This window comes from Ursus arctos, unplaced genomic scaffold (assembly GCF_023065955.2).
Source record: "Ursus arctos isolate Adak ecotype North America unplaced genomic scaffold, UrsArc2.0 scaffold_25, whole genome shotgun sequence".
Taxonomy (NCBI): Eukaryota; Metazoa; Chordata; class Mammalia; order Carnivora; family Ursidae; genus Ursus; species Ursus arctos.
Window position 1 is genome coordinate 20633955 of NW_026622930.1, and position 17964 is coordinate 20651918.

General features: G+C 44.1%; 1 protein-coding gene across 7 annotated transcripts in view; it reads left to right on the forward strand.

Annotated features, from left to right (window-relative positions):
* STON2 (stonin 2) overlaps positions 1 to 17964 on the forward strand; it is a 173771-nt gene that overhangs the window by 112723 nt on the left and 43084 nt on the right. For 5 of the 7 annotated variants that reach the window (XM_057318736.1, XM_026519395.4, XM_044391311.3 and 2 more), the window contains one exon: positions 1564 to 1734. The exons of the other annotated variants lie outside the window; for them this stretch is intronic. In XM_057318736.1, coding sequence (XP_057174719.1) covers positions 1564 to 1734 — 171 coding nt within the window. The remainder of the gene's footprint in view (positions 1 to 1563; positions 1735 to 17964) is intronic. 7 annotated transcript variants of the gene reach the window in all.

Below are 17964 nucleotides of genomic sequence, written 5' to 3' on the forward strand. Positions count from 1 at the left end.
GGGTCCTCTTTTGGGAGGAAGACTTCTTGTATCCTCACGTGGTGGAAGGGGCTAGGCTACTGTGTGGAATCCCCTTTAGAAAAGTACCAATCCCATTCATGAGGCCTCCACCCTTGTTGTGTAATCACCTCCCAAAGCCCCACCTCCTAACACCGCATGGGGCATTAGGATTCCACGTGTGAATTTTGGAAGGACACATTCAGATTGTAGCAGAGGGGGAGAAAAGTACAACCACCACTCAGCTCTAGAACAGTGTCTCCCAAACCCAGAAGATCCCCTCCTCCCACTCAAAAGGCTTTGAGAAAGGAAACACGGCACACTAGGTCCTGAGCTTGGAGAGTCACAATACATGTCAGTATACTAAAGATTGTGAAAAGCCACCATAAAGAAACCTATATAGAATATTCTTCTTAACCTTTGTTATACCTTTTAACATCCTGCAGAGTTCTATTTCATGGCATATTCGTTTTGGAACTGGTAAAAAAAACTTAAGGAAAGGTAACCTAGCGTTAGGTCAACTACACATGGGAAAAAGGTGACTAGTTCTTCAGGAATTGTGGGTGACAGAGCTGGTGGTATGGTGTGATGAGACCGGGTCTTAGATTCAAGCAAACCTGAGCCCAAATCCTGGGTCTTCCATTCCCTAGCTGGGCGAGCCCTTGCCAGGTTACCTAACCTCTGAGTCTCAGTATGCTCACATGTGAGAGAGGAGGAAGGATACCTCCCTCCTAAAGGCATTTCAGGATTAAATGAGAGAAGAACCTGGTCCGTGGTTGGTACTAATACGGGTTGATTCCCTCCTCCTCACCCTGGGCTCCATCTCTCCATCTCCTTCTACTGAAATACAGACAAGTTGCTGAAGGATCACTCCATTTATGAAAGGCTTCATTTCAGGATTTAGCAGAGGCCGGGCTATCACGTAACAAGTTCTTGCATCTTCAATGGGAAGCCATTTCTAAAATCTTGATTTCTGGGTACCTATTTCAAGAATGTGTCTCTTGTATAAGGGAAGGTTCACCGGCTCTGGGAGACAGTGGAGAATCCTGTTTCTCTAAAAGTTAGAGCCTAAAAGATAGAGAAATTCATTGTCTAAATCACACCCAGGTTTGCCTTGCTCCAGGCCTTCCTAGGCCCTGCACCAAGGTTGCCCCTTGCTCTCATTTCCTGTACTAGTGGTGCGTGCGTGTGTGTGTGTGTGTGTGTGTGTGTGTGTGTGTGTTAGTGTTAATGCTCACACACAGCGGAAACAAATTGCAGAGTTAAATATAAAAGTATGTGCACTAAAGCATTGCCTTTTCAAAGTAACCTTTGCACAAAGCTCTTGGAATCTAATTACCCAAGTGTTATTTGCCTCCCCCAAAATACCCGCGCCTGTGCAGATTGTGTTTAAAGTTCAGGAAGTATTAACAAAAGGAATCAGAAGCAAGATCTCAGGCACAGCCTCTGAAGAATCTCCGTGTCTGTGCCTGGCCTCTCCCTCCTCCTGGGTGTGCCCGCCTGGGAAGGCCAGTGAGTAACCTGCACATTTTTTTTTTTTTCCCCATCTTGGCCCTTCCCACCCAGACGAGAGGACGGAGTGGCAGACAGGCAGGCAGACGGCGGTGAGTCCTGTTCAAGCATGCACGGAGCATACCTCTACCTGCACCCAGGGCCTGGACCCCTCGCCACCCCTACCCCACCCCAGGAGGAGCCAGAGTCCCTGCGAGGGTCCGGAGGGGGCCTCTGCTCCCAATGGTAAGGGCTGCCAGCAGCAGGAACACTTCATTCATTTTATTTGCTTTGGTGTTGGCTTTTCTTTTCAGTTGTGTTTAGATGGGGAGTTTCCGATGGAATTAAAGGTGTTTTGTTTGGTTGATTGGTTAGTTCTCAGTGGTCCCAAGACAAAGAAATGTCTTCCTCCAGCAGGGTTTATTAGAACTTGTAACCTGATAGCCTGGCCTTGAAACAAAACTTAACATACTAATTACTTCTGGTTAGTACAGTTTACCCTTTGGCCCTCTTTGAAAAAAAAAAAAAAAAAAAGACTTTATTTACCAGCTAGGTTTTGAAGGAGGAAAAGTGAAGGATTGTGGCCATTTTAATACATGGGCACCTCTGACTAATTGAAAAGTAGCTTGTTACTATAGCTTTAAAATAGACCCAAGATGACGTTTTGTCTCAAAACGAGCAAACAGAAAAACCCTTTTAAAAAGATTTCAGTGTTGAATGAAAGACGCTAGCAGAGGGGTTTGCATAAAAGAGTTGCAAGATAAGTTGGTCCGATTAAATATATATGAACATGGAAGTATTGAAGCAAACCGTAGTGCTCTGGGAAGAAGGAAGTCAGATGTTCGATGTGGGATTCATGTGGTATTTAAGGGAGAAAACTGAGATCTTTGTATAGTGTGTTGAGACTTCTTTGAGGGGAGCGTTGGAAGGCAAATGGAGCAGGCTGGGAAGCAGGTTTTCTGCGTGGGGCTGGTGCCAAGGACTTCTCCCTCAATTGCTGTGGGTGAGAGTAATTCAGAGTAATCAAGTGCTGCATTGTTAACAGGCTTCTGAGTTTCAAATATTTATTCTAAACACAAGCCGTTGAGTGCACTGAATGTGAAGGAATAAAGCTGCTCCCTCTGGTTCCTGGCCTGGCCCAAACTTTAATACCTGGGGAGAGTTCAGGAAAAAGGTTGTAGGAAAGATAAAGCTATGTGTAATGTGAATTTGATACTACCCTATTAGAGTATATTTGCGATGGCCCCGTTCCTTGAACAGCCACAAGGAATTACACTGTGGTTACATTAGAGTGTGAAGATGCTGAGCTAAGGGGTTTCCTAGGAGCAGGGGAGAAGCTGCCACAGAAATTGCCCAGAGCCAAGGCACTCCCACGACACGTGTGAAAGTTTGCCCTGTGCCCGGATGGCCCTGCAGGTGCAGCAGGGGTTCGTCCTGGGCTCCGTGGTGCGGGCAACGTAAGGACTACTCTAGGAGCAGCAGCCCGTGCTTCACATAGCTAGCTTTTTAGAGCAGCAGTAAAAAATAGCCCTAAAAAGTAGCGTACCAAGAAGGGTATGAAGTTGTGGGGGGTGTGTGTGTGCGTGCACGCGTGTTGAAGTGGGGAGGAGCACAAGAAGGGTGAAGATCCCCTTCTCAGATTGCACACCCCTCTTCTGACATTCTGTCTTTTTCTGAAAAGAAATCCCTAATTCTTCCATCAGTGTCACTGTCAATGTCCCTGTGGTGATAATACCAGTAGCTTGCTTTCTTAGCGCTTTGGTTTCCCTTTCGCTAATTAATCAAAAGCATAGTCTTACTGCAGCCCAATCAGCCAGCTCATTAAAAGACCATCCGAGGGGCGCCTGGGTGGCACAGCGGTTAAGCATCTGCCTTCAGCTCAGGGCGTGATCCCAGCGTTATGGGATCGAGCCCCACATCAGGCTCCTCCGCTATGAGCCTGCTTCTTCCTCTCCCACTCCCCCTGCTTGTGTTCCCTCTCTCGCTGGCTGTCTCTATCTCTGTCGAATAAATAAATAAATAAAATCTTTAAAAAAAATAAAATAAAATAAAATAAAAGACCATCGAGAATGCCACTTACTTTTTTGCCGAGTGAGCAGAAGATGGGGGTGGGATCCCTTATGGTGATTTCACTTGGAGATGCGCAGTTTCTATTTTGTGACTCTCTTCAGTTGTGGTTGAAAAGCAAACGGATGCCACTCTGAGCCGCCTGTGGAGTGAACAGCCCTGGAAGCAGTTCCAGCCTTTGTGAGCATTTGCAGTTTGGTTACTACGCATTCAGGTAGAAAACATCGGGCTCCCGCGGGGCGCCTGGGTGGCGCAGTCGGTTAAGCGTCCGTCCGACTCTTGGTTTCAGCTCAGGGCCATGAGATCAAAACCGCTTGTCGGGCTCCACACTCAGCGGGGAGTCTGCTAGAGACTCTCTTTCTGCCTGGCCACTTGTGGTCTCTCTTTTTCTCACTCAAATAAATAAATCTTTAAAAAAACCAACAAAAATATCACTAGTGCTACAACACCTGCTTGTCTCCCGTCTCCCAGATTCAGTGCTCCGTGCTTGGGAGCGGAAGACAGTTTAGAGGAGAGTGGGCAGTGTTCCCTCCTATTGACGGCCTGTTTCACACATTTTTATTTATTTTTTATTTTTTTATTTTTTTAAAGATTTTATTTATTTATTCGACAGAGATAGAGACAGCCAGCGAGAAAGGGAACATAAGCAGGGGGAGTGGGAGAGGAAGAAGCAGGCTCACAGCGGAGGAGCCTGATGTGGGGCTCGATCCCATAACGCCGGGATCACGCCCTGAGCTGAAGGCAGACGCGCAACCGCTGTGCCACCCAGGCGCCCCAGTTTCACACATTTTTAGAACTTTGTAGATTTTATTCTCAAACTAAATTAGATGCAGTATCTTCTTGAATTTGGCTTTTCCGAAGCATCTTTATGGTGAATGTAGCATTTCTTTTCATTTCATTGTTTTTCACCCACTCCTCTTGCTTAGTCTTCTGAGCAGTGATACCAAGCAGAGTAAAAACTGGCCATATAAATGGGAACCATATATGCACTTGAGACAACCTTATGTGTGGGCAGCATGAGCTTTCTCCGTCCATCCCCCATGTCCCTTCCAAAGAGCCTCCAGGCACGACCCAGCCCTGGCCACTTGTCTGCCATCCTGTGTTTTCTGGTTGCTGGAATTCTTTTCCCTACCACTCTCTGCTGTCCCCAAAACTCACAAGTAGGTGTTTAGAGAATTTGAGTAGAACTAACCCAAAGGTCGTAGTAATTTTTCTAAAAACCAGAAAGCAACACCTCAGTGGTAGGGATGCTGTGCTAACTCCTGCTGCATCCCAGCCAGGCTCCGTACATCTTAGGGCGTGGGTCAGGGACACAGTTGTGGATTCAGCCACCGTCCTTTTACTGCACTTCCTAGGGGAGCACAGTCAAGCACGGGTGAGTGAAGCAGCCGGCAGCCAGAATATAATTAGCCTCAGCCTATAATCTTCAGTAAGCGCCCGTTTCCTGCTCCGCGGGGCTCTTTACTGGCCCAGTGTGTTATCTTTTTCCTGCAATATTTCTTACACTTTGGTGCTCCTCGTGAGAATGCTGTGGAGCCCTTTGCAGGATGTAGCCCTGAGGATCGTTTGGTCACGTTTATCTGTAGGCACATCCTATGCCGAGAAGAGACATCACAGGGAGACTCGCCTTCAACAAGTCCTCATAAGGACGGCATGTCATCCACATCATCTTTAAAAACCCTAAATGGATAATATGAACTAGTGCTGAGGAGCCATAGACTTCTTTTGCTTTCCTTTGAGACTGAGGTCTTGAGGAATAAGTAAGGTGTGCGTATGCAGGCAGGAATAGAAATGCGGAATATCAGACGAAACTTCACCCTGGGGAGTGTATGACTTTTTGATGTTAGGGGAAAACTTTGGCCCACACTTACAAGTCCCGTTTGGCTTAAGGCAGCCTTTTCTCCCTTTGGTTGTATAATAGACTTTGAAGCTTGTCTCTTGTGATGACTTTGTAGTTCCCCTTATCTAGAGGTAGGGTGTGTTTACCCAGACCCTGAACCTGGGCTAGGCCTTGTCACTTACTCTGGTGAGTAGAATGTGCAGAAGTGAAAGTGTGCATATGTACCATCCCCAGCATAGGTCGTAGGTGGCCTCACACCGGTCTCCTGGCTCACCTAGAGTCCAGCCCGGTCACCTTATGGACGCCCCTGGACTCAGTTGCTGTGGTCCAGAGACCCTTGTCTCTCCAGTGGATAGGGATCTAATAGCAGATATGTGAGTGAGGATATCCTAGACCAGCCAGCTGACCTGACCCATGAGTGGGCCCAGCAGAGATCACACAAAGTGACCCGAGACTCAGGAGCAGTCATGAGCGCCTGTTGTTTTAAGCTCCTGAGTTTGGGAATGGTTTGTGATGCTAACAACTAATGGATTCATGTGCTCACCTGGAGATGGTACCTCTGTGTTCACTTTTTGGTCTGTTAACATCATCACAGGTGCTTAGTGCAGCTCAGCATAAGAAATTCAGTCAGCGCTTAGAGGGGTTCTGTTAGATGGGGGGCATTTACAGTTCTTGTGATCGTCAGCATTACTTTGAGACCTTTTTAACAACACAGGTCAGGATACGTGGGTGGCTCAGTCGGTTAAGCCGCTGCCGTCAGTTCAGGTCATGATGCCAGGGTCCTGGATCGAGCCCCACATCGGGCTCCCTGCTCAGCGGGGAGTCGTCTTCTCCCTCTCCCTCGGCCTGCAGCTCCCCCTGCTTGTGCTCACTTGCTGTCTTTCAAATAAATAAATAAAATCTTTAAAACAAAAAACCCCAACACATGTCTGGGTCTTATGTCAGATTATTCAACCAAATATCTATATATGGGGACTGGGAATCTGTAATTTAGAAGGCTCTAATGATTGCCTGGGATTGAAAACCAACAAGCTAGTGATCTTGTTGGTCTTGTCCATTACTGAAAGATGCAGGGATTCCAGTTCCTCTGTACTTAGGCAGGCAACACTCCAGTGGTTCAGAGTTCCTTACTGATTTGATACACTTCAAGCCACATAAGTAAACTTTGTGATCAACTTTGGGCAATTACACTGACCTGATCTTAGATGGCAAAAATTCACAGGTGCAGATAGATGGCTGTATGTTACTATCGTATCCCCTGAGATTTAGAACATGGCAGGGACTGCATGAATAAGTCTTTGGCTTTGGGGATATAATAGAACTCTGCTTTGAGGACCTTATAGTCCAATGGGGGGAAATATCAGAATTCTGTTACTTGTTACATATTAAGAAAACAAAGCAAACATGGTTTTGACCCTTAAACTACAGGTGAATTTTTACTATAGTGGCTGTATCAGTTGTTGCAACAATAACACTACATTACAAAAACCACAAAAGCTCAGTAGCATATAACAGTGTGTTTTTATTAATTCCTCTTTCTGCAGGTTAGGGTGGGGAGAATCCACTGACCTTGGCTTGGCTTAATTGGGGGTGGCTTTATTCAACATGTCCCTCAACCTTTCCCTGGGATCAACTATTAGCTTGGGCACATTCTTCTCATGGTGATTGCAGACATAAAAAGAAAAAAAAAGCATAAGCCACAATGAGCAAGCTCATTTCAAGCTTCTGATTATGTCTTTAATCTGTTAACATCTGTTGGTCAAAGCAGGTCACATGGGCAAATCCATTGTCAAAGGCCAGGGAAATATAGATTCGCAGAGAGAAACTGCAAAGTCAGGTGAAGTCATTTCTTTAGATCACACATGTTTGCTACCATCATTTCTTAGGCAAAAAGAAACCAGTTTCCATCTAGTTGAATCATTTGGGACCTTTTCCTAAATCTTAGCCCAGTGTTGCAGTGGTTAAAAGAGATTTGGGTGAATGTCCCTTTCTGATGGCCCATCTCTCCCTGGATTGCTTGGTGAAAGACGTGCCTCTGGTTAAGATCGGAAACTAGTGTTCTTAAATATGATTGAGCTGCTCAAGTATTCTCCAGGGCAGAAACTATGTTTTACAGTGTTACTAAGAATAACAACTAGTACGGTTAACATTGAACAGTTCGGATTTGAACTGCAGAAGTCCACATAGACATGGGTTTTTTACAGTACTGTGAATGTATTTTCTCTTCCTTATGATTTTTTTTTTTTTAAGGTTTTGTTTATTTATTTGAGAGTGAGAGAGAGCTACAAGTAGGGGGAGGGGCAGAAGGAGAGGGAGAAGCAGACTCCCCACTGAGCAGGGAGCTCCACATGAGGCTCCATCCCAAGACCCTGGGATCATGACCGGAGCTGAAGGCAGACACTCAACCAACTGAGCCACCCAGGCGCCCCTCTTCCTTATGATTTTCTTAAGGAAAGATTTCTTACTTATATGGTTTTCTTGAGGGAAGATCTCTTACTGTTAATGTTATCAATAAGGCTTCTGGTCGACAGTTGGCTATTAGTGGTTACGTTTTGGGGAGTCAAAAGTTACATGTGGATTTTCAACTCTGTGGGGTGTTGGCTCCCCTAACTCCCAGGTTGTTCGAGGGTCAGCTGTACTTTATGCCAGGCCACTCATGTGTAGGCATTGCTGTTGATCGTTCTGTGTCTTTATATCTACCGAGTGTATCAGACTTACCTCTGAGGAAACTGAGGACAAAAGATTATGTAACTTCCACGAAATCACATTTACTGGCCATCCGAGATTAGCAACCTGTCCTGTGGTTTTTCCACTTTTGCTCGGCAGTCTGATCGATGCTGTCTTGTTTCACAAAAAGCGAATGAGGATATCGTTACCGAATGAGTTTAGCTTCCTAAGAAACCCCTCCCTCCTTGTACTTATGCTCCATGGGAATAAAAAAGTCCAGCAGGAAGGTGTTCAGTTCTGTAAGATTTCTGCACTACAGTGTTAGGGAAAGTAAGCTAGATTGGAAGTCCTTTCTAAATTCTTTCTTAAGGTTTCTTTGTTACTGTCGCGACCACAGATGTAAATTGGGGTGGGGACTGTTGAGATAACAGTCCTCAGAGGGTCCTTGTGACTGTGCTTCTTCTATGTGTTTTGTGAGCCCTCACCTGCCACCGCTGTTGCCTGGTGATTGTTCAGCAAGTGCCTGCAGTGGTTTCTCTGACAAGCAGTGCTCTTTCTATTTTATGTGGAAAGCCGACTTGATTAAAAAACTCATTCAAATTAATGCTTTGTAGGAGGCATGATATGATTGGAACAGGCATTTCTAGTGGTGTTCTTGTCGGATTAGCACATGCAAACAATCAGATAAGTGGCCCAGACCATGTAGAGTCTGTTACAATTAATTTACGAGCTGGTTATCTTGCATAGGTTGTTTCCATTCTGGTGATGGCTTTGCTGAGAGCCTCATGTGTCTCCCCAAGAACACTAATGCTGCATAATCTGTTGTGGTTTGAGCAATGGTTTAATATCCTACTCCTCCTCTTGCTCATTGCCAAGGGCCACATCTGCATTGTTTACCACTGACAACCTAGGACCCAGCGCAAGAGAATCTAAATAAATAGATATTGGGTGAATGCGCGAGTGAGTGGATGCTAGGACTGCGATATCCAGTGCCCAGGACAAATGTAAGGTTCTTCCCAGGTGATTCTGCCCCCAACAAGGGGCAGCGAAGGGTTAATGTTCTCTCTCAGAGCTGGAGGGATTTGGATATGGATCTCAGCAGAGCTGCTTGAATCACATTCTTTCTGCTACTATAGCAACAGGTTGAGAATTCTGCAGGCTTTGTCGCCTGCCTCCTGCCTACGTTGGAAATGCCTGTGTGCAGGCGACTTCATTGTCTGGGGGACAACTGTTGGTTTTTTTCCCCCCCTGTGATGTTTCAATGAAGCAGCTTCTTTGCAGAGACAAAGAGGCCAACACAAAGCAGGGGCTAAGAATCATGGAAAGGCAGAGAGAGATCTTGTTTTGATTGGAGGGACATTTCCAATCTTTTGTCTCCTGAAGAGGTGTGAAGTGGGGAAGGATTTGAGGTTTAGTGGTATTCAACAGTATCTCTTCCTCCCTTCTTCCTGAGACCTCTCTTGTGAAAGACGCCCCCTGGCAGCTTTTGGAAACCTTTCTCTTACCGTCTTTGCTTAACAAATAGGGTGGTGGTGAAGCTCTTGGATTATTGCCCATGTTGTGTTCACTTCTCAGTTTGGAGAAGCCGGAGTGGACCAGAATGGAGGTTTTCCCCTCTGTATTCACCAGTCCTTCTAATCAACTCTGGATCTTTGTTGTGTACTGAGAAGGCAAGCTAACGGAGACGAAGAAATGGAGGTGTTAGTCTTGGTGTAGCAGTGTTGTAAAGAGAGGAACGAAGATGGGGAAGCTGCTGAGGAAAGTTGCTTAGGCGGTATTAGCTCGCCAGGAGCTGTCACAGGCATTTAGAAACTGCCAGGCCTATGAACTCAGGGCTGCTTCTCAGGTGTGGTTAAGCTTAGAGTTTAGGGCTCATTGTAGTTCTTCTTGGGCTAATGGGTGAAGTCAGTAGACCTTAGATATCGCTTTGAATTGATTGGATCACATTGCCACAACAGTACTGTTTTCACATTGCATGCAGACAGCGAAATCTGCCTGGTTCCCTCTTTGTTCCTGGTTTACAAAAACATTTTGGTCAGAAATACCTGAACATATCCAGCCATTCTGCAGAAGCAGCACTGAATTCTTTTATTAAAAGTTCCATTTTCGGGGTGCCTGGGTGGCTCATTTGGTTAAACACCTGACTCTTGGTTTCTGCTCAGGTCATGATCTTGAGGTGGTGAGATCCAGGCATTGGGCTCTGCGCTGAGCTTGGATTCTCCCTCTCCCTCCCTCTCTGCATCTGCCCCCGCCATCACCCCCAGCCTGCTCGCTCACACGTGTGCACTCTCTATCTCTCAAATAAATAAATAAATCTTACACAAAAATTTAAAAGTTCACCTTTAAATATCTTTTATCCCCAACCCACTACATACCATTTGAATATGGGATAAGCCCTACGTCTATGTCTCAGAGTTCCCTGAGCTCTTCTTTTTAAGTCTGGCGTGGCCACCGAAACTTCTGTTCTTGTGGTGTAGTCCTAAGGGCTTTAGGCTGGGAGCCAGCAGCCCTGGGGGTCTAGTCCTAGACCTTTAACCAAATGAGCCACCCAGGCACCCCTAAAGGTCTAGTGACCTTGGGCAGCTCATATGGGGATTCTTAATTCCATTGCATGTGGAATGAAAGATGTGGATGAATTGCTAACATTTCATTCACGTCTCTCCTACACACACAAAAAGTGGTACTCCAGTTGTTTGAAAAGTAGAAAAAAGCCTTTGCTTTATTGAAGATCTTATAATTTGTAGCTCCCTTAACTCCTACTCATACTTCAGGTCTCCACTTCAGTGTCACTTCCTCAGGGAAGCCTTCCCTGACCTCCCCCCCAAGCCCTCCCCACCCTTGCCCCGGGGTAGAGCAGAACTCCTGGCTTTTGCTCCCTACTAAGTCTGTTCTTTTATTTCATCACAATTAGCACAGTTTGTAATGATCTATTTCTTGGTGGGGGGGGGTTGTTTGTTGGATTGTTTTTTTGTTTGTTTGGTTTTTTTCCAATTTTCTCTCTCATTCTGAGACTGAGGACTCTGGGAGGCAAGCACCCAAGTCTATGTTATTCACCATTGACTCTGCATAGGAGCTCCTCAGTAAGCATTTGTTGAAGGCTCAACGGTGCTGCATTAGGCTTTCTGGAGGGTACAAAGATGATAACAGGACATTCTCTGCCCTTAAGGATCTTCAGATTTACTTATCCTGTTTTTCTTCTCTACCATCCACCCCACACCCAAAATATGCTGTAAGAAATGAAAACAAAAAACCCTGGATTCTTGTCATTGATCTGATCATGAGATCAGATCTTAACTTTCCTTGATTGGATTGATTAGTCTTTTGTGACAGAACCCATGAACTAAAGCAAGGTCCTGGAAGGAGGTTATAGAGGATAGTATACAGAATGAAAGTGGTGGACCAAAAAAAAAAAAAAGGAAAAATGGAAAGAGAGAGGGAGGGAGAAATGAGGACAAGATAGCAAGAAGAACATTGAAATCATGGGGTTCTATCTTTTTAATTAATTTGTCCATAAGTGTCCTTTTTTTGACTGATGGGCTTCATAAGCAAGGACATGTTTCTGAAACAGAATTCTTACCTTAAGTGTTGAGTAATGGAAACACAAAAGGTTTGCAACCAAAAGGTGATTATAAGCACACAAAAAGTTGACAGGGCTCCAGAAATCTCTTTGCTTTACAAACCAGAAGGATACCAGTTTTCAAGAGGATTGGTAGGTTCCTGTAAACCAGTACAGTTATGATCAGTACAAGCATTTCCACTAGGAAACCAGAGCTAGCCATTGCACATTTAAGCAGCAAGCCTCGACTAGATGCTGCCGGGAGGGAAAAGCAAGAATTCCTTGGGTTGGAGGTGTGATGGATACTCACTCATCAACCAGGTACAGGAGGCATGGGGGGGAGTTGAAATTAGAATTAGAATTAGAAAATACAACTCCTTCTGGTCTCACTGAGTGTGCAGTTTGTAGGGGGAATGACTTAGGGGAGATTTACTGATTACGTTTCTGTAGAGAGCATGAACTCTCTAGCTTCAACAAATCTTCAATTTATCTTGAGAACAGGTGGAGGTAGAGAGTCTGGACGGTTGAGATAAGGTGAAGTTTCTCTTCTGGCTCCTCTCCTTAGAGAGTTCAGCTTTCGCAGCAAAGGACAGCCTTTGCCCACATTGTTGTCGCAGCCTCCCTTTCTCACCAAACCCACAGACACAGAGGGTGTTGGTAGCCTGCCTTTGTGCTTGGTCCCCTTGAGAGCTTAAGCCCCAGCCAGACTATATCCCTCCCAAAGCCATTCCAGGAAGAAAAGAAGGACTAAAACAATCACATAATCTCTCTTCTTTATGAGGAGGAAGGAATTTTAGCCAAGAATGCAAGGTGTGCCTGTGGGCTTTGCGCCCACACTGCACAAATCCTACACACACCCACACCCACACACACGTGTGTCCATTCTGCTTCTCACTTCGTTAGGCAGACACAGTATGGTATGCCATGTTGGCCAAAGACCAGGAAATAACTGTGTTGGGTTGACAAGTAGCCAAGCCGTCAGGCTCATGTGTCTCACTGGACAATGTTAATTGACCCCTCCTTCATTTACAAAGATATACTCAACAAAGATAGTATGTGGGAACGTGGTGTTTTCCTTTCTGATATCCCCTTCCGAGTTAGTTCCAGAGAAGGTCTGCTCCAAGCAGTCTCTTGGTTTCCTAGGAATTTGCCCCTTTCTAGCACATTCACACAACTCTTTACAAAGCAAATCCCTTTGTTTTCAGTGGCAAAGCTTGTCTTAAATCTCAGCTCTGCCACTTCCTACCTGTACAGCTTGGGCATGTTATTTAACCTCTCTGTGCCTCATTTACTTCGGCTTTATATGGCGTCAATAAGAATGTCTCTCTCAGAAAGCCTAGTTTGTGGGAAGCAAACAAGATCATCTAAGAAAAGTTTTGTTTGCATAGTGCCTGGCACATAGTGTGAATTTAAAAGTTGTTAGTGTTTTAGGGGCGCCTGGGTAGCGCAGTCGTTAAAGCGTCTGCCTTCGGCTCAGGGCGTGATCCCGGCGTGCCGGGATCGAGTCCCACATCGGGCTCCTCTGCTGGGAGCCTGCTTCTTCCTCTCTCACTCCCCTGCTGTGTTCCCTCTCTCGCTGGCTGTCTCTCTGTCACATAAATAAATAAAATCTTAAAAAAAAAAAAATAAATAAAAGTTGTTAGTGTTTTAATCCGATAAAGAGATTTCAGCCTTTTTTCTTCTTCGTTGCCCCTCCTGAGTTAGAAACACCCCTTGACATTTTGTACTTCTTAATATCAGGGTTCTATTCCAGTGTGGGGAGAGGAGAGCAGAGCAGAGATGACTGGGCAGGAATGGGGGTAATGGAGACCTGTGACCTTGTTCTTTACTCCCTCCTATCCCATTGCTCTTTCCACTGTACCATACTGGTCTGTACCTGTCGATGGCGGGATACAAAACTAGGTGCAGTGCAAGTGCAGTGCACAAAGCAATGCGGATTCAGCTGTGTCTTCCAGGAAGTGATAATCTAAATTCCGGGCCCCCTTTTACCTGTTCTCCAAGTCTGCAACATGTCTTGTTGTTAGCTCAAATCCTACCATGTGAACTAATGTCCAACACAATAAGCATTCTAGGGATACCAGTGGTACCAGTATATTTGCTCATGGAAGACAGCAGTAGTCATTGAACCATTTGGCACTTAGAGGAAAACACTTGTAAGAAGTCAAAGAGCAGGTCGAGTATCAAACTTTCTCAGCTGTCCAATCGCTCAGGACTCAAGGGCTTGAGAGGGAGGAATGTGAATCACTGGTCCTGGAAAGAAGGTGCAGGAGAAAGGAAACAGGTGTGCCCCTGTCCAGCTCCTCTGTGAAAGAGTGGTCATTATAATGCCACTGAATAGCATGGCCAGAACCCTGAGCTGCCATAGCCCTGGTCTCCTGACCACACAGTACAGGGGATGATCAAACATTCGATAACATATATAAAGCACATGACTTTAAGTGCTGGCATAAAGTAAATACTCAAGAATGTTAGCCATGATTAGCTCATGAATAACCCCTGGCCATTCTGCAGTTGGATGCCAATTCTGCTTCCCAGTTCAACATAACTTAAACGTCACCACTTGCGACTGATGCTATCAGCTGCTCACGCGTTGACCACAATTAGTGGGAAGCAAGTACCCTGTCTGTCTGCAGCTCTGGTTAGAAACTTGACAGTTTGTAAGTTGTAATTAAATGAGCTATTTTGGGGGTTCAGAGATACTGTTCTGTCGTTACCGTAGATGGTGAGAAAGAGCATCTCTGGGGATGACTGCAGGATGGCACTGTACATATTTTTATCTTTAACATGAATTCATATTTTATTATTTTTTTCATTTGTCTCATCAAAGCAATGTCTTAATTCATTTGGTGAAAGCGGGGTGCGTTTCATTGCTATTTTTCACAATAGAAAAGTGGAAGAGTGGGTATAAATTAATAGAGTTTTAAACACTAGACAAATTCAGGGTTATCTGATCCAACCCCCTCACTCTCTAGATGTGGAAATCGAGGCCCAAGGGTGTTAAATGAATTCTCTGAGTGGCAGAGGGACAGGTCTTCCAGGCCTAATTCAGGGTCCTCTATGTGTGGTCTTTTTGTTTATTGCCCTTCCAAAGTAACCATGGACATCAAATGATTTGAGAGCCATTGTTTTTGAAATGTAAGGGTGGTCATCTGCATGGAGGATTCTCAAACAAGATAATGACACCTTTGACCCAGTCTCTTCCGGTCTTTGGCACATTATCCCTGACTGGCCATAGGAAATACACATCTATTATGCAAAAGAGGCAATGATGACAGAATGAACAGTTCCTATTTTTCCCCTCTGAAGGAGAACTCCTCCACTAACTGTATGCTCTTAGATACACCGTCATGATCGAAACAGATTCAGACCTCTGAACTCCATACCTGGTCCAGAGGATTGACTGAAGGAATATTTCATCATCTATTAAATATCCATCCTCTATGGAACCTCATCCTCTAGCTCTGTAATTCAAAGAAAAGGTTAGATCTGCAGAGCACAAGACCTGGATATTTATGAATAGATTTTCTCAAGGATGATGGGTTAAGTGATTTTTAATTTTTTTAACTAAGCAAAATTTTAAGATATATGTAGATAAAACAAGAAGGTATAGAGAAAATATTTAGAGAAAATATGCATTCAAGATATAATAGCAATTATTCAAAACCAAGATTCAGCAAATTATAGAATTATCCAGACTAGACTAAGTTTTTCTCTTGATCTATAGATTATCTTCTTAGCAGTTCACTTGCAACATTTGGTATTTCCTTCTTTGTTTAAAGTGAGTAATTACTTATTTATCAAGCAACTGCTATGTGTCAGACACTATAATGATGCTTTTCTTGAGATCTCATTTAATACACATAGTACCATGAGGTAGGTGTAATTTTTCTCATTTTATCAATAAGGACACTAAGAGGCCATGGTAACCAGGGGTCAAGGTAACCAGATTTTTTGGGTGTTTGATGACCTATTTCTGTTCCCACGGAAGTAGGGCAGAGTAAGGTTTTGGGCAAATGCCAAGGAAAGATTGTTAACCCCGTTGCTGAACCAAACAAAGCTTCACTATCAGAAGACCAGCCAATTCTGCCTGGCTAGCACCATCCTAGAAACCCGCCCTCTGAATTTTGAAGATGCAGCCTATTAAAGCAGCCATTCTGCCCCGATCCTCCCGCAGGCCCTTAGCGTATATGTCTGTGGGTAAAAGATGAATCTGGTTTCCTTTGAGAACTTCTGTTTCCTCCATCAGTTCTTTCCATTTTCTCTGCACCAGCAGCTACCCTTTGTTCATGGGCCCCTTCATGGGCATTGCTACGGATGGATTCAGAATTAGAACATGGGTGTCTGGGTCTCCTCTGACACCAACAGGCGGCTCTGCGCATAAATGCTCCAACGTTAGTACTTGGACCCTATGATTGTGTTTTGTTCTTAGAATCCTTTTAAAAATAATTTCTGGGTCTGAGCTGGATTGCCTAAATCCAGAGACATTGCAAGTCTTGTCATTCACTAATGGTGATGCCTAAAATCTGTAAACTTTTTTTATGAAGTCCCTTCAGAACCAGTTTGCACTGGACAGACAAAAGCCATTCTCCTTCCTTAGTCACAAGAGTAAAAGCTAAAGATACAATAGCTTCAGATACAGTATTTCATTTATCAGCCCCACCCATCAGAAAGACCGTTAGTCCCTTCTTATGTAGAAGGAAATGGAGACTCAAGTAGACTGTCTTGTGTTCAAGATCACATACCAGGAAGTGTCAGAGTACAGATTTCTCTAACTCTGAAACCCACGCTATGTTTTTTTAAGAAGGAAATATACTTAAAGAAATTTACCCACCAGGTTTGACTCTGAGTTTTGAATGTTTTAGAGAAATCAAACCCAGTCAACTTCAGGGAATGATTTGCCACCACTAAGGTCATGCTGAAGAAAACACCACAGTTTCTAAAACATTTCCAAAAGGTGTAATCCAGAAATGCCTGATGTTACAATTGCATCAGTGCAATATGACTTGCCAGCTCAGACTCATTCGGAGCTATAGTTTCTGTTTGTTTTTAAAAATCTCTCTTGTTAACGTTGGTCTGTGCTCTTAATTTTGTGAAACATGAAGGGCCTGAGCACGTGATTATTGAGATGATTCCCCAAACACCCTTCCCATTATAACAGCGTTTCTACAGATTGTCACCCCTTTCCCCCACGCTGCCTATTCAGGATAATTTAATTTTTAGAAGTGCTCCTTATTTAAATAATACTCTACACAATGACGTATTGTTTGCTCTTCCACTTAAATTATCAGTACTCGTTATTATAGCCATCAGCAAAGAAGGGTAGTAATTATCATGCTTAGGCACAGCTGCAGAGCTGTCTTTGCTGGATACTTTGTTAAGGGGTTAATGCTCTATTGTACCTTTTTATTGTCCGCTTTATTGGAGAATGTGCAGTTTTAGCTAGATTTCCCCTTCTTCATTTCCCTATAGGAGCCAATGAGTTGAAAATGACATTGTTTTTCTTAATGTGAGTGTCATGGCACAACCAGCCCTGGGATGTCAGAAAGCTATCATAGTTTTTTTAAATCATACTTCAGTCATGAAAGGATGAGGACTGAGTTTCAAGAAGGTGAGATTTCTTGTTTGCACAGTGTGACTAGTCAAGCTGTACTTCTGTGTTTAGTGCCATATATAAAAATAGATGAGGTCACTATAGGGAGAGTGAATGCAGGATTCAGTAGGATTCTTTGGTTGTAAGCAACAGAAATAGACTCTGGCTAATTAGGCATTTTTTTAGAAGGAGAGTTTATTGGAAGGAGATGGAGGGGTAAGGGGAAGGGTGTGCTCGCAGAATTGAAGGAAAAACAGAAATCAAGCTGAAAAGCCATACTCAGAAGGGGGGGTAGAACAGAATTTGGGCCTCTGGCAAGGACTTTCAGATGGTTTCTTCTAGTGCTGTCAACCATTTTCAGTTTCATTTTCATTCCAACAACTGAGCCACCCAGGTGCCCCTAAAAAATGCATTTTAAACAAGACTCGAAAAGTACTAACTATAAAGGAAAAAATGGGTAAATTAGACTACATTAAAATTAAGACTGTTTACCAGTAGATACTATTACGAGAGTTAAAAGCAAGCTACATCATGAGAGGAGATACTTGCAGTGGATTTATCTGATAGGGAACTCGTATCCAGAATATATAAGGAACACATCCACTCTAAAACAGCAGACCACCCAATGGACAAAAGCCTTGAAAAGGTACTTGGAAAAGACCTATACCCAAATAACCAGCAGGTGTACAACTTCATAATAATAAATCTTTAAAAAATAAATAAAATGAAAATGACAGACAATATCAGGTGTTGGTG